This window comes from Emydura macquarii, unplaced genomic scaffold (genome assembly GCF_026122565.2).
Source record: "Emydura macquarii macquarii isolate MOO-44397 ecotype Brisbane River unplaced genomic scaffold, CSIRO-AGI_Emac_v2 contig_1230, whole genome shotgun sequence".
NCBI lineage: Eukaryota > Metazoa > Chordata > Testudines > Chelidae > Emydura > Emydura macquarii.
In genome coordinates, this window is record NW_027131367.1 from 14,112,378 (window position 1) to 14,126,474 (window position 14,097).

General features: G+C 48.0%; 1 protein-coding gene across 1 annotated transcript; it reads right to left on the minus strand.

Moving 5' to 3' along the window:
- Nucleotides 1–1,844: 1,844 nt before the first annotated feature.
- On the minus strand, nt 1,845–12,648 carry FOXJ1 (forkhead box J1). The gene is made up of 3 exons (XM_067547847.1): nt 12,517–12,648; nt 10,519–11,109; nt 1,845–5,889 (listed from the first exon to the last, which is right to left on the minus strand). Exons 2-3 carry the CDS (start codon nt 11,053–11,055, stop codon nt 5,074–5,076), a joined length of 1,353 nt encoding a protein of 450 aa, XP_067403948.1. The 5' UTR covers nt 11,056–11,109; nt 12,517–12,648; the 3' UTR covers nt 1,845–5,073.
- Nucleotides 12,649–14,097: the final 1,449 nt, after the last annotated feature.

Sequence of the window (14,097 nt, forward strand, 5' to 3'; positions counted from 1 at the left end):
CCCCCTGCTCCATGGACGTCCCTAACACATTCCTGGTGGTCCAGATCTCCTGGATAACTTCTCTTGTCCTTCCTCTCCATCAAAGTAGTAAAAGAAGAAGGTGTATATGGTGCTTCCAGTCAGCTGGGTGAGTCCCTCAATCAACTGACCATTAAGAGATTATTTTCCAATGCAAGGTCTCATGGGTGTCTCGCGACAATATGTGTGTGCAAAATGTGGGGCAAATACTCCGGTAAAAGTCTATTTGAGGTGCGTGGATGTTTCAACAGGGGAAGGACTGAGTAAAAAGACCCCAGGATTTGACCAAATGGAAGTGTTGCCTGTGTAAAGACGAAGGGCTCTAGTGCTTTGTGCTCTGACAATTGCCTCTTCCGTTCGCCCCAGGAGTGAAAGTTCCCAGAACAGAATGGATGAAAATGTTTCCCCTTGGAGCAATGAAACCCAGATATCTCATACGTGGTTTGCAGAAGCTCTGATTACAGGCAACCCTGATGGCCTTGTACATCAGTAGAAGTACAGATCCTATCAGGAGAAGAGAAAGGGTGGGAAGGACGTGGACTCTGGGGGCTAAGCCATGGGATTAGGACTCAGGAGCTCTGGGTTCAGAGACTAGCTCTGCCACAGACTCCATTTGTGACCTTGGGCAAGTCAATTCACCTCTCTGTGCCTCAATTCGCCAGCTGAAAACTAGCAAGCATAATCCTTCCTCGGTCTGGTTAGATGGTCACATTTTTAGCGCTGACTCTTACCATGTGTTTATACTGTAGAGACCGATTAAGGGTATATGAGGGCCTAGGCACACCTTGACACAAGACCTCTTTTGGCTCCACCCCCCATGCTGTGGCCTCACCCCCTCACTTTGAGTGACATGGGGGCCTCTCTCCCATACCAGAAAGGTTGGGGCAGTAACATGAGGCCCCATTTTCTCTCCCAGGAGGGGTAGCAGGGTTTCTGCTCCCCTCTCCCCACCCTCAGACAGACAGGCATCTCCCACTACTCACCCCAGTAACTGAGGCATACCTGGCTGGGTGGGCAGAGCCTGCTGCACTGTTGGCATCCCTTGCACACACAGACACAGTGCGCTGTTGGGGAAGTGTTGGTGGGGTACACCAGCACGGTGAGTCTTGGTGTTAACACCCCCATTGAAATGAATGGGGCAGTTCCCAGTCCCCAGAGTTACGGTTGCAGGTTCACAGCAGATTCAGGCACCTTTAGGCCATGTTTCCAAGCTCTTCTGCTCAACCATGAGCGCTAAAAACTCACGTTTTCTTTTAATTGACAGCTTGGATTCTGGTGTAATCGTACGATTCCAGGAACTGGGGCACGAAGAATGGGCCTAGCGGGTTTATGCTTCACTCTGGCTGCGATGAGCGCACCTAGAACAGCAGGACCTCGCTTTCAGAGGTGGCCTTTAGCTGTTACTATACCACAAATCATAATAATGTTGCATTTTACATCTTGACCCCTCCGATCGTCGTCCCTCGCCCAGTCCTAAAAACCAGACACCTCCATGAAAAGAGAAGAAAGCTGGTCCAGCGGTTAGGGCACTACTCTACACTTGGGAGACCTGGGGTGAAGTCCCTGGTCCATCACAGACTTTCTGTCTTACCTTGGGCAAGTTACTTAGCCTCTCTGTGCCACTGTTCCCCATCTGTACAAGGAGGATAACAGCACTGGCCAAGCACACAGGAGTGTGGGGAGGCTAAATGCGATAAAAAGATTGTGGGGTGTTCAGCTACCGTGGTAAATGGGGGTCACAGATGTATTAGACAGGAAAAGATTAACAGTCGCTGCTGTGAGGAAACAAGGAGGCAAAACCAGGGTTTTCATTTTACATGGTTTTTTAATTGTAAATAGCTTTCCATGAAAAAGGTTAAATTGCACACTTATCTTTGCAGCTCTTCCAGCATCTGTATGAAATAGGCCCCAAAACAGGAGAAAGAAACAAAAAACCGAAGCATTAAAAAAAACCAAAACCAAACCCGGAACTAGGCCCGGTCTGCTCATCGGTGGTAGCCTTGGAGTGGAGATGAAGCCATGCAGCTATGGTTCACCGTTTGGAAATGCAGCCAGCTCTCAAAGCAGTGCATGCTGGTGGAGGACACTCCCGTAAGTTTTTGCAGAGGAGCTTTGGCGGTTGTTCACTGAGTACTTGGGATGGTTAAAATTCCAATCCCACTTCCCCATTTAATGGAGTTCAAATGGGACCGTCCCTCTGGAGCCATTTGGCAGTCATTGCAGCTTGCTTCTTTTGATTGTCCGCCAGACCCAGAGGAGCACTGTCTAAAGTTAAACCATGGACCCTAAGGTTACGTCTGTACTGCAATAAAAAAAAATCATGGCAAAGAAGCTCAGAGCCCGGATCAATTGACGTGGGTTCCCAGGGCTCTGGTTGCAGGGCTAAAAATTGCAGTGTAGCTGTTCAGGCTTGGGCTGGAGCCCGGGCTCTGAGATCCATCCCTATCACAGGCTTTCAGAGCCAGGGCTCCAGTCCAAGCCCAAACGTCTACACTGCAATATTTAGCCCCGCAACCTGTGCCTGGGCCAGCTGACCCAGGCCAGCCGCAGGTCTTTTACTGAAGTGTAGACATATCCTTCGAGTTCCACCCCACTCCAGCAGCCACCTGACTAGAGATCAATGGGTCAATATCCTCTGCTGCTGTAAGTGTGAGTAGCTCCATTGATCGCAGGGGAACCTGGCTGATTTGCACCAGCTGAGGATCTAGCCCTCTGTACCCGAAAACCCATATGCAATGCATTGCATTTCCGACCTGTGTGACCTTGAATGCAAGTGAATTCATTAGTTAATACAAGGGTTTTCTTTTCCAGCATAAAATCAGGCTATTTTTCAAAAACTACAAGTAGACTCCCGCTAAGTTAGTTTGCTCACATCAAGGTTCCTACATTCGAATTATAGTTTCTAAACAAACAAACAAAAAAGTTTATAGTTTTCCGTTTTTCAACAACTCTAACGCACTCCAAAGAAACTTCATTTTTGCTAACTAGCAGCTACGTTACGTTAACTATATTACCTGTACCAACAGAGAGGCTTAGAATTAGATTCTCTAGCGCTTGAATTCAAGTTTTAGCAAGATTTTATTTTATTTTTAAACTACCATAATATTTTTTTTGCTGCTTATGCATATTTCACAGATTCCCCTTCCACACTCTCATTAGCAAACCAATTAGGGGCAGATCTTCAGCGGGTAAGTCAGCAAAGCTCTGTTGAAGTCAGTGGAGCTATAGCAATTTTCACCAGCTGAAGCTCTGGTCCCAGATTGTTAAAAGTCTTGAGAAAGGAGTCGGGCACGTTGTCTCTCCTTGCTCGGCCTTTCCAGGCACTCAAAAACACCATGATCTTTTCTAACTGCTTTGGAGAAATGTTTAGCTTGCTGGCATCCCCTTCACACCTTTAAGAGGCAGTATGGTCACAGGACTGGAGAGAGGCTTTGCTATTAGGCCTTGGGCAAATCAGTTAATTGATCCCTGCCTCGTCTTCCCCATCTGTAAAATGGGGACAATAATACTTACCTGGCAGGGGTTCTGTGAGAATTAACTGGTTAACCTCGGTGCAGCAAGTTGGAGATGGTAAGTGCTGAGAATGATTATTGCTTTAAGAGAGTAGCAGAGTAAAGCAGAGTAATGGTAAGGCAGACAAAATGATTCTAGACTCTGCTTTCATTTGCAACTAGCCTCTGTTGCACACACAGTCTTTGGCCTGTGACTCCCTGACTGAGCCCTGGATCCAGATTTCATTTTTCATTAGTCCCATACAAGAACATTAGTTTAAATAAAGAACAAAATCACCAAGAGCTGGTAAGCATCACCCTGCGTGGGAAATCCCAACCCAGCCATTCCAAAACAAAGCAACGTTTGCTGTGGTTCTTACAGCTGCCTCACTGATGGAGAGGAAAGCTCAGTCCTTAATCATTCATTGCTTGATTTGTCTCCTGGATGGTCCCAAAGGCTGTTCGGAGCCTCACATGCAAGCAGATGAAAAGGATGCTTTCGGTTCACAGTTTCTGATCATCACTTTGTCAGTCACTCAAAAGTTTAGCAGGTTCACAGTGACACAGTTTCTAGGCCTTACGGCAAATACAGCCGTTCGTGACCCGAGGCAAGGAGTTCAGGATACAAAAACAAGTAAGACCGCAATCTGAGGAAGTCAAGTCCCTTCTCTTCCTCTCCTGTCTTGATCCTTTTCTTGATCCTTAAAGAAATTCATTGCTTTTGATGTAGACATTTTCCCTTGCATATTTTGTTACAATAAACACTTGACACACTTCATTTTTAATTTTCAGAACAATTAACAGCCTTTATACAGACAAAACCCCATTTCCACTACCATCCCACCAAAAAGATACTCTACTGATTGTGCTAAAAATATAGGTTTCTTTGAATAGATATATATTTATATATAATAAACTATACAAAAACATCTGAAGAGGCCAACTTGCTGATTCACATCTGATTTTACAGAGCTCATCTTCTTCCTTACCCCAATTCAGGAGGGAGATTGAACTCATAGAATTCAGAAGGGACCTTTATTTGCCTGCTACTTAATTATCTCATGTTATACCTGGGAATATCCCTGGAAAGAGAGAGAGAGAGAGAGAGAGAGAGAGAGACAAATGGAGAAGGAGGAGAAGGAAATTGCACATGTTCTACAATGTCCTAAATCACCAGGAAATCTCAGCTCTTGCATGTAACTTAGCAACTGTTCTTTGTCCTAGAGGGAACATATGTTCCGTCCATTCCCACAAAAAAATAGGATAATCCACTTTTCTTTAAAAAACCAGAGTCCCAAAATAAGTAGTTATTTCTTCTCGTAGGGAAACCCAATGGGCAGAGACTTCTCCTGGTGTGTTGCTTACTGATATATCCAGCCAAATCTTCTGGGTTTCTTCTGCAGTTTCTGTGAATAACCATACTTTGCAGCTGATAAAAGTCAATGTGTATGTCCCCGTTTCTAGAGAGCTTGTCCCTTGTAAGTTCCAGCAGCAATAGGAGTATCTCGCTAATAGATAAAGTCTACCTGGGTTTAACTTCATCCTTCTAACCAGCAGCAGCCTTTTATAAAAAAGATCCCATACTGCTCCAGTCATTCATGTCTGTTGGCAAAGAAGAGTCGTTGAGGTCAAACAACTGGTCCATGCTGACAGAATTCGAGAGGTAATCGTTTCTCCCTTCATCCCAGGGATGCTGAAGGAAAGACGTGGCCATGAAGGTTTCATCAAAGTCTAAGTTGTTCTGGTTGGATTCTATTAGGACTTGATCCTGCCCAGCTGGGCACCATTCCTGTGGACAGTCAATGTGTCTTCCATGCACAGTCAAGTCCACATCTCTGGTTATTGGGCTAATAGGAGGCGTGAGCTCCAGATCCTCAAAAGTGGAGAAATTGCCATTCAAAGTAGTATCGAAGATAGCTTCCCAGTCAAAGTCGCCTTTCAATGAGCCAAGCTCTGTCTGTTCTTCCTGGGTGAGCAAGGGGGAGCTAGAAAGGCGAGTTGTCTTGTGCATCCGTTTGGGCAACGGCTGCTTGCGTTTGTGACCCATTTTCCCATCCGCCGGGTTCCAATTCTGGTCACTCGTGACTTCCTCAAACTCCTTGAGCAGCTGCTGAGACTCCATGTTGACATTCAGGACACTGTCGCTGGACCAAGAGGATGCTGCCTGGTTAGCGGCAGTCCCAGCTTCTTGCTGGACTCTGCTAGTGAAGGCTGGGTGGATCTGCACAGGGGGCAGTCTGCGCTTCTTGAAAGCCCCATTCATGAGCCTGTCCGCGTACTGAGGGTCGATCTTCCAGAATCCACCTTTCCCTGGCTCGTCCTTCTCTCGGGGCACCTTGATGAAGCACTTGTTCAAGGATAGGTTGTGCCGGATGGAATTCTAAATCCAAAAGAAAACAGCAAGGTTGGACACATGCAATTATGTGAATGATCCATTACAGACAAACCCCCTCCAGCGGGGTAAAGGGACGTAGGATCACCAGGGACCTTCCAACAATCAGGGGGCAGAGACAGCTAAACAGGAAAACACACCCAGGCCAAATCTGGAGCTGGGCAGCATAGCAGAAACCTCCTTGGCAAGCAGTGACAGTACCAAAGGGAAGGCAGCCGCCTCCATTCCAAAGCAATCCCAAATAGCCAACGCCAAGGGGCCTGATCCAGAGCCCATTGAATTCAAGAGGAGTCTTTTCTGTTGACTTTGGATCAGTCCTATGGAAAGGCGAGTTGGCAGAGATGACCTGTACCTGCCGATAGTTGGGGAGGGAGAGCGAGGGCAGCGACTTCAGCAGACGTTACTGAGCATGCTCAGTCCGTGTGAGCGTGCTCAATACAAGCCAAGCCCCGACTCTGGATGGGGGGGGCATGTGACCCAGCATGCTCCCCCTCCCCCCTTGTGTTGCCTCCATGAGATGGGGCATGAGCTGTGCCAGGGTTAGCAACAGTGGGACATGAATTGGCAACAATAGCCAAGGATAAATATCCTATCACCTATGGTGTCATCATGGTACCTAGATCCCTGTTAAGCATGTGTGCTCCCTTACCCAGAAATAGACTCAATGCACTGACCCATGGGCTGATTATTCCTACTCTGACTAGAAACAGATTGCCCAGGGCGTTGGGCTTGGCCACGGACACCCATTTGCAATGGATTTGCACCCCCGTTGACTGGTCCCATTTCGAGCACCACAGCTGAATTTGTTTGCAAGGCTTTGGAAAGTTTGGTATGAAATCACTGTCTGTATCTTCCTCAACACAAAGCAAAACAGCTGCAAAAAAGAAAAAAAAAAGGGGGAACTTTCTGCTTCCCGTTGAGCTGCTCTGAAAAACATGAATATGTCTAGAGTGATGTGCATAATCAGAAAGGAAACTCAGTTATTGGGTAAATAACGCTGTGTTACACTATACAAAGCCAAGAGGGTGTTAAGAGATTGGATATGGTGAAGGGTTGGGTTTTTTTTTAATGTTGCCTGGATATCTTTATGCTTATTCATCCATAATCCGTATTGCCGGATAGCAAAAACAAAGCTGGAATGCCCAGAGCCCTTACACACAAAAAAACAAAACAAAACAAAAAAAACCAACACCCCTCCTCTAGGCTGAAACTCCATGGGCATGTTGGCACCGCTCCAAAGCATGCAGTCCCACAGGAATCTATCCATCTCCCCCTGCGTATGGGTGGCATGACCTTTTGAGTCTGTCTCCACTTACAGGAATTGGGGTAGAGGGATAAAGAACACAGCTCCGGTGGGAGAACAGGAAAGAAAGGGAAAAATCCTGCAAACATTCCAGACTCCAGGGATTCAGAATTGACTGTTTAATGAAAATTTACAAAGGTCAGAGAATTCCAAGCCAAATTCTCCACCCCCACCCCCAAATTTCATTCAGCCTGGCTTGCTTGCAGTTGATTATTACCCAGCCAGTTAGCATATTTATCATTCCTCCCTGCCACAAGCAATCCAACTACCTGCATCTTTGCAGAGAGGGATTGAGTACTTTTTTTTTTTTTTTTTTTTTAAACAAACACCCTTAATTGCAAATATGGTAATTATCCAGAATTTGGAGGCGAAGTCAAATACTCGCACTTGCCTTCTAGTTGCCTGCTCTTTTGTATTCCCCAGTGCACAAGAACGTTGACTTGCTAATTCTAGGGGATGTAACCTGACAAGAACTCTTGTTTGTGCTGGTTCTTTAGCTTGGTGAGTTTCCCTTGCCCACCGATGCTTACAGCAAAGAGCCTCTGTGCCAGGTACTCCCCGCTTCTCGTCTCATGGTTCTGCCATCACGCACACATTAGTGTAACCTGGCCAGCTCCAGGTTTACGGAGTAAGAACAGAACCAGTTCCTGCTGCTCCCTCCCATTTTGCGGTGCATGTGCCAGCCCGGAAGGGAGTTTGAGGAGCTATTACGAGCACAAGGTTGGGGTTGGAGATGCCCAGGATTCACCACGGTTTAGAGCGGGTGAAGTGGAATGGGCACCAGTTGATATAATCATGCTCCCATGGCTACTGCAAGGCTGGGAACCACTGTCTTAGCTAATCTCCACCTGGGGGCACCTCCTTGTTTTATCAGATTTATTTTTGTTTAAACCTGGAACAGTTCTGGAGTCAGGGCATGAGCAGTACGGATTTGGGCTCCTTGCTCTCGAAGTTCTTAAAAGGATGGTCGACAGCCAGAACGAGCCGGCTCATTAAGAGGGTAAGAAAGTAGCTGAACCGTGGTAATTGGATTTTGCAGTCATTCGATCTGTGGCTGGCCAGTGCCCACTGCCATGAGCACCTGGGTTTGATGGGCCTGATTCACCCCTGGGCTGATGCATAGCCCCACGCAGGCTCCAAGATGAGCTTGAACCTCCCCTCTCCTGGGATTGCCAGGGCCAGCTCAGCCTCTAACGCAGGCTAGGACAGTACTCGACTTGCACCCTGCCTGCCAGGGCCCATATTCCCCTTGCAGCATACTGGGATTCACGGGGGTGTGGGAACAACCTGGCCACGCCTCCTCTCACCCATGATGCATCCTTGGAATGCCTGTGCCAGGAGTTCCTGCGGGTGGGGGGAGAGGGCCTGGAGCCAGTGTAGATGGGGAAGGCCCCTGTGTTGGGTCTGTTCCCTAGGGGGCCTAAGGCCTTCTAAGAGATGAACTTGGTCCAGTGATTCCACCCACCAGCCTTGGGGAACATCTTCAGGTTGACTCCCAGTCTGCAGCCAACTTAGGGCATGGTTCAGGTCTTCAGAGGAATGCAGGGTGTTACTTATAACTATCGTTTTTATGATGATCTCCAGCAATCTAGGGAAGTTGATCCTCCTTAGAACAGAGGCAAAGGAAGCTGGCCCTGGCCAAAATTTTCCATTGGCAGAAGGAAAATCAAGACAAAGGAACACTGAGTCTCAGTGCTCTCATCACAGTGATGAAACCTTTCCCCTTCCTCACACCACAAGTACCTGAAGGATACAAGTCTCTGTACTGAAAGGTGACACAGCTTTCCACTGTGATACGTGTTGGAAAGGAATAGTGTTGGCTGATCTAAACACTCCTGAGCAGGGATTTTCCACACGAAGGTATCTCCCCTTCCCCTAGATCTTCTCCTGTGTGGCCGTAGAAATTGCTGGCTCAGAGATCTGATGAATTCACTAATCCACCAAGGGATTGAAGAAATGAGTCTCTGTCTTAGGGCTGCCAGCTCTGACATCTGAAGAGAACAAGGAGGTGGTGCTCAGGGCGGGAGATGCCTCCCAACGAGAGCTCTGTCAAGCTGCTGAGAGGAGTTTCAACCGCCTACAGCAGAATTTGTACCTTTCACTCTCATCAAAACGGCAGTGGCCAGTTGCAGGATAACGGCTGCCTTACCGCAGCCAATCACTCTCCTGCTCCAAGCCACCTGGTCAAGGCACTGTTGGGGTTCCAATCTCTGGGACAGGGGAGCCTCGCGGGTGTCTTTGATCTTGATACAAAAGTTAAACACGTCGGGTACAATCGACCTCCCTGTCTCCCTTCAGCTCTCTCTCTCCACTGCTACTTCTCTTTTCTCTCCCCGTTTGCCTTCTCTCTTCTCCCTCCCATCTTCTTTCTCACTCTTTTCCAATCCCCCCTTTGTCATTGTTCCCCAGTCTCTTCTCCCGTCCTTTTCCCCCTTTATCATTCCCGCCTCTCTCAGGTTTTTCTCAGCCTCTCCCCTCCCGTCTTTTTCTTTCCTCCTGTCCCTCTCCTCCCCTTTCTTAACTCTCTGTGCCAAATCCTCTTCTCCACTACACAGGTGCAGCACCAATGAATCTACTGAGGTAACAGAGAGGAGAATGTGTCCCTTTATCTCCAATCTCAACCAATCGTCTCCATTCCTGACAACTGGGGCACCATCATTGATCGTTCATCAGTGATGGTTCCCCAATGACCAATGCGGTTATGGGAGCAATAGCTCCCATCTCAGCCTCTGTCCAGCACTGGAGGTGTGATAGATAATCGCTAACTTTACAAGGGCAATTTCCTGTTTATATTGGGCTATGGTCTCATCTACTGCAGCTTCTGTGTGCTACTGGATGTTCAATCAAGGCAAAACACCTTGGCAGGAAACTCACCACAAGTCATCAACTGAAGGAAGGAAAAAAAGAAAGAAACTGCTGCCATTAGAAGATCTGCTGCCAATGATAATAGGTCAGTAGGAAGACACCTACTTCTGCAGAACCATTTAGAACTGGCAACACAGTTCCGGATGTTCCTTTAAATACACGTGTAGTGGATGCTAGATGCACAGTGCTGGAACATGGTTTGCATTGCTCCTTCTTGTTCTGCTCTGGGCCAATTTGGAGCTGGAGTGCCAGCAGCTCTTGGGGAATACCTGACTTCATCTTTTTTGCCCAGGTTCTTCTACTGGCATCATTACTGTAGAATCTGCTCACCTAGGCCAAGTCCACCCCAACCCCCCCAGCATGCTGCATATGTCTATCTCTGGGGACAGGTGCAAAGAGAGAGAGAGGGAGGGAGGGAGGGAGGGAGGATGGATCTTTGGGCTCCCTACCTGCCAGGTGGGGTCAGCGTGTCTGAAGTAGCAGAAGTTATCCGTAATCCATTTGTAGATGGCCGAAAGGGTGATTTTGGTTTTCTTGCTGGCTTCCATGGCCATGCAAATGAGCGTCGCATAGGAGTAAGGGGGCTTCACATGGGGGTTGGTTTTGTAATCTATGTCTTCCATGGGCTGGGCCTGCATGCCCATCCCCAGGTGAGCAGTCCTGGAGGTGGAAGATGAAATGGGCTTGCCAGGGGTGTGGGGCATCCCAATGCAAGCTGGGTCAGCAGCCAAGGGGGAGCAAGGAGCAGCAGAGCCAGGGATCTTGTGGTAGCCGTGGGGGTCCGAGCCGCTGGGAGAAGAGGAAGACTTGCCTACGTTGGCATTGATGATGGAAAACTCTTGCAGCCACTGTAGGCTGGTCAAGCTGTCGTCCAGGTTGGCAGAGTCCCCCATGATGCTTTCCTGCCCTCTTTCTTCCTCTGACTGTAGGTTCAACCAGCTGTCAGCCATGTCTGGGGGGGAGGCCAGAATGGGCAGGTCCAACATTCAGGAGGTGTATGGTGAATTGGGGTGGGGGAAGCGAGGGGGAAAGGGGTGATCCTGCAAGAACAACAGGAAGAGATTCAATATCCCTGACAAATAGGCAGCTCACAAGCACATCAGCAGATTTTCAACCTGACACTTACAAAGAGCCTGGGCTCTATTTATTCCTGGTGTACCTCTGCAGATGACGTTGGAGTTACGCCAGGGATGCCTGAGCCCCCTACTCCATCCAGCTCCCTACACAAGGCGACGTTATTCAGAAGAGGGTTAAAATCTGATGGAGTTCACTTGCGCCATGTATAGCAAGCTGTCTTCGGAATCACAAGTAGCTTTAATGCTACTGACACTGTATTAGTACTACCATGGAAGCATTACACCAGGGGTTCGCAAATGTTTTTTGGCTGGGACCCCCTTGAAAATATTTCAGGCTCTGATGACCCCCCCCCCCAAAAGTGATGATCCCTCCCCCCCATGCCAAGCCACTTTTTACCAGCATGTGCTGGGGCTGACAGCTCACGACCCCCCCCATAACCTCGTGACCCCCTGAGGGGTCACGACCCTCCAGTCTAAGAACCCCTGCATTACACCAAACCAGAGACTTGTACGTCTTCCTGGGTGCTAGCACTTTTCTTGGTGGACTTTAATTCCATGGGCCACAAGCCAAAATAATAGCCTCCAGCATTTGTGAAATTGCCCTGGCCTAAGTATTTCTTAGCTCACTAACTTCCATTTCCTCTGTGCATTTCATTTGTCTCTTTATGCAGAGCACTGCCATCTTTGAAAACAACAGGTGCCTAAAGATATTTATAGCAACTTAGGGGATTTAGAGGCATGCATTCTATTAATTTTAATGGGAGATGTGTCTAAATCCCTTGAGCTGCCTTGGACGTCATAAGTGTTTATTTCTTCCAAAGAGAAATGCAGTCATGATTAGACTATAAATGTTATTTCAGGCCAAAGAGGTGTGTAGCAGCTCTTCCTTGGCAAGCTAGCAGCCAGCTGCAATTGTAAATTCTGCTGTAGCTGTTAAATAGTTAAAATAAAATGCTGGAGATTTGAAATAAAAAGTGTAATAATCCAGGAACTCCCAACACATGAAGATTTACAACAGAGTCATCTTCTCTTTAAACAGGCAAAAGCATGCAAAACTAAACGAGTATCTGAGGGACCACTACACCAAAGCATTAAAATTCTAGAAAACTTTTGCACAGTTGGAAAAAGAAATGCTCTGTCTAAATATACCTGCAAGTAAAAAAAAAAACAAAAAACCCCAAACAACTATGGCATAGTTATACATTAACTTTCAAATACATTCTCCTACTTACGGCCTTGCTTCACGTTGCCAGCACGACCCCATCAGCAGCAGAAAAAATATCTGCACTTTCAAATATCCTGTGCTGCAGCAATAAAGCTAAACGCATTCCCCACCAAAACTAACGAACTAAATATTTCAGGGTTCCGTACCTGATCCTTTTCGAAACCCCACAGCTTCCAAAGTTCACAGCTCAGCAGGAATGTTCTGGAAAAAAAGGGAATTTCTACTTTTCCCCCCTTGGATAAATTATTACCCAAAGCTCTGCCAGCGCTCCTTTATTGCAGAGCTGCAGTGATTTGTAAGCAGCAGAACGACTGTCATTAAGTAGCTGCTCAAAAAGGCTTCACTGGATGCTATGGAGACGCTCCTCCTCCATAAACAGCTTCCATCCTTGCAATTGGTCCAAAGATCTCCATGGAGAGTTCAGTCACTTGCCAGTTTTCATCCGCAGTTCTGCCACTTTGCACAAACTTTTTTTTTTTCCTTCCCCCTCTTTTCTCTCCCCCTTTCCCTAGTAAATTGTTGTTCACGAATCTGAATGTTTAGCATCTGGAGACTAGGAAACAGCAACCATCGAAATCCCCAGCTACGGCGGGGGCAGGTTTATTTTCGAAGGGGATGGAGATGGTAGGCGGGGGGATCACCTTCCACTGATTTACAGGTGGTTCCAGCAAAAGCGGGGCCATGTCGGATTACTGCTCTGAGTTTCATTAAGACAAATTAAAGTCCAGTTGATATAGCTCACAGATGCCCATTGTTCGTTGGGATGCTAATGAAACAGCTGCCAAAAAGCCTGCTCCACAACCAGCACGAGCTGGGCCCTGAAAAGCCGGGAATGATTTAAACCGTCGGCTCTGCTCGCTTGGAACAAATTTCGCTATCCCCTCTGCCCGGTTAAACCGCCATTCACCAGCCCCTTCTTGCTGCCCAGGCGAAAGGGCTTCCTTCCAACAGCCTACGGCCTACCCGGCTTTACCTCTGCTTCAGGCTGTCTGCTGGAAGAGGATGATGAAGAGGAGGGGGAGGCAACATTCTTGCGCAAAGGGCTCCACTCTTCCCGAGCCTCTCGCCTCGCTGTGGGAGGAATTAATAGCAAGCCTTTCCTGCTGCGAAGCATGTGGAGGCCAAACTCACCCCTGCTGCAGCCCTGTTGCAGTCAGTGGGGTTTACACCTGGGAGGAAATGGGCCCCTTTTCTCTTACCTGTCTGGCCTCTCTGAAGCTGTGACCTCTGTGTAACCTGAAGTATTAGCTCAGGGGGAAAGCTGAAGGGGGGTGTGGGGGGGCTGACAGACCCCTCAGTCAAAGGGACTGCTGAGTTCTTCCTTCATTTAATTAAGACGGTTATAGTCACATTCCCTTATAATGACTCCCTGCCCCCCTTTTCCCCCAGTAAACCAGTTAATCTAAGAGTCCTTAATGAAAAATAACCCCCGCCCAAGAGAGAAAAGCATATTGCCCTCGGCAGCACATTCCCCTAGTACAGCCAACACGGGGCAGAGGGAGACGCTTCCCTGGAGAGGTTAACTGCCACCCCTCTGCCCTCCACCTCCTAGCTGGAGCGCTCTGAGGTGGAGTTTAATATGCAAGGGGCTGCTGCCAAAGGGCCTCGGCTCTGCCTGGGTCTGGGCCCAGCCTCCAATGGGACGGCAACAACATGACAACACACCTCTGGCCTCCCAAGTCCCTGTTAATCAGTCATCTCAGACGCTGAAACTGGGCTGCACCACG

Coding starts and splice junctions, on each gene's coding strand:
- FOXJ1 (XM_067547847.1), bottom strand. CDS start 11,055: ATGTTGGACCTGCCCATTCTGGCCTCCCCCCCAGACATGGCTGACAGC. Junction 5,890..10,518: donor ACGCTGACCCCACCTGGCAG/GTAGGGAGCCCA, acceptor TTTTGGATTTAG/AATTCCATCCGGCACAACCT.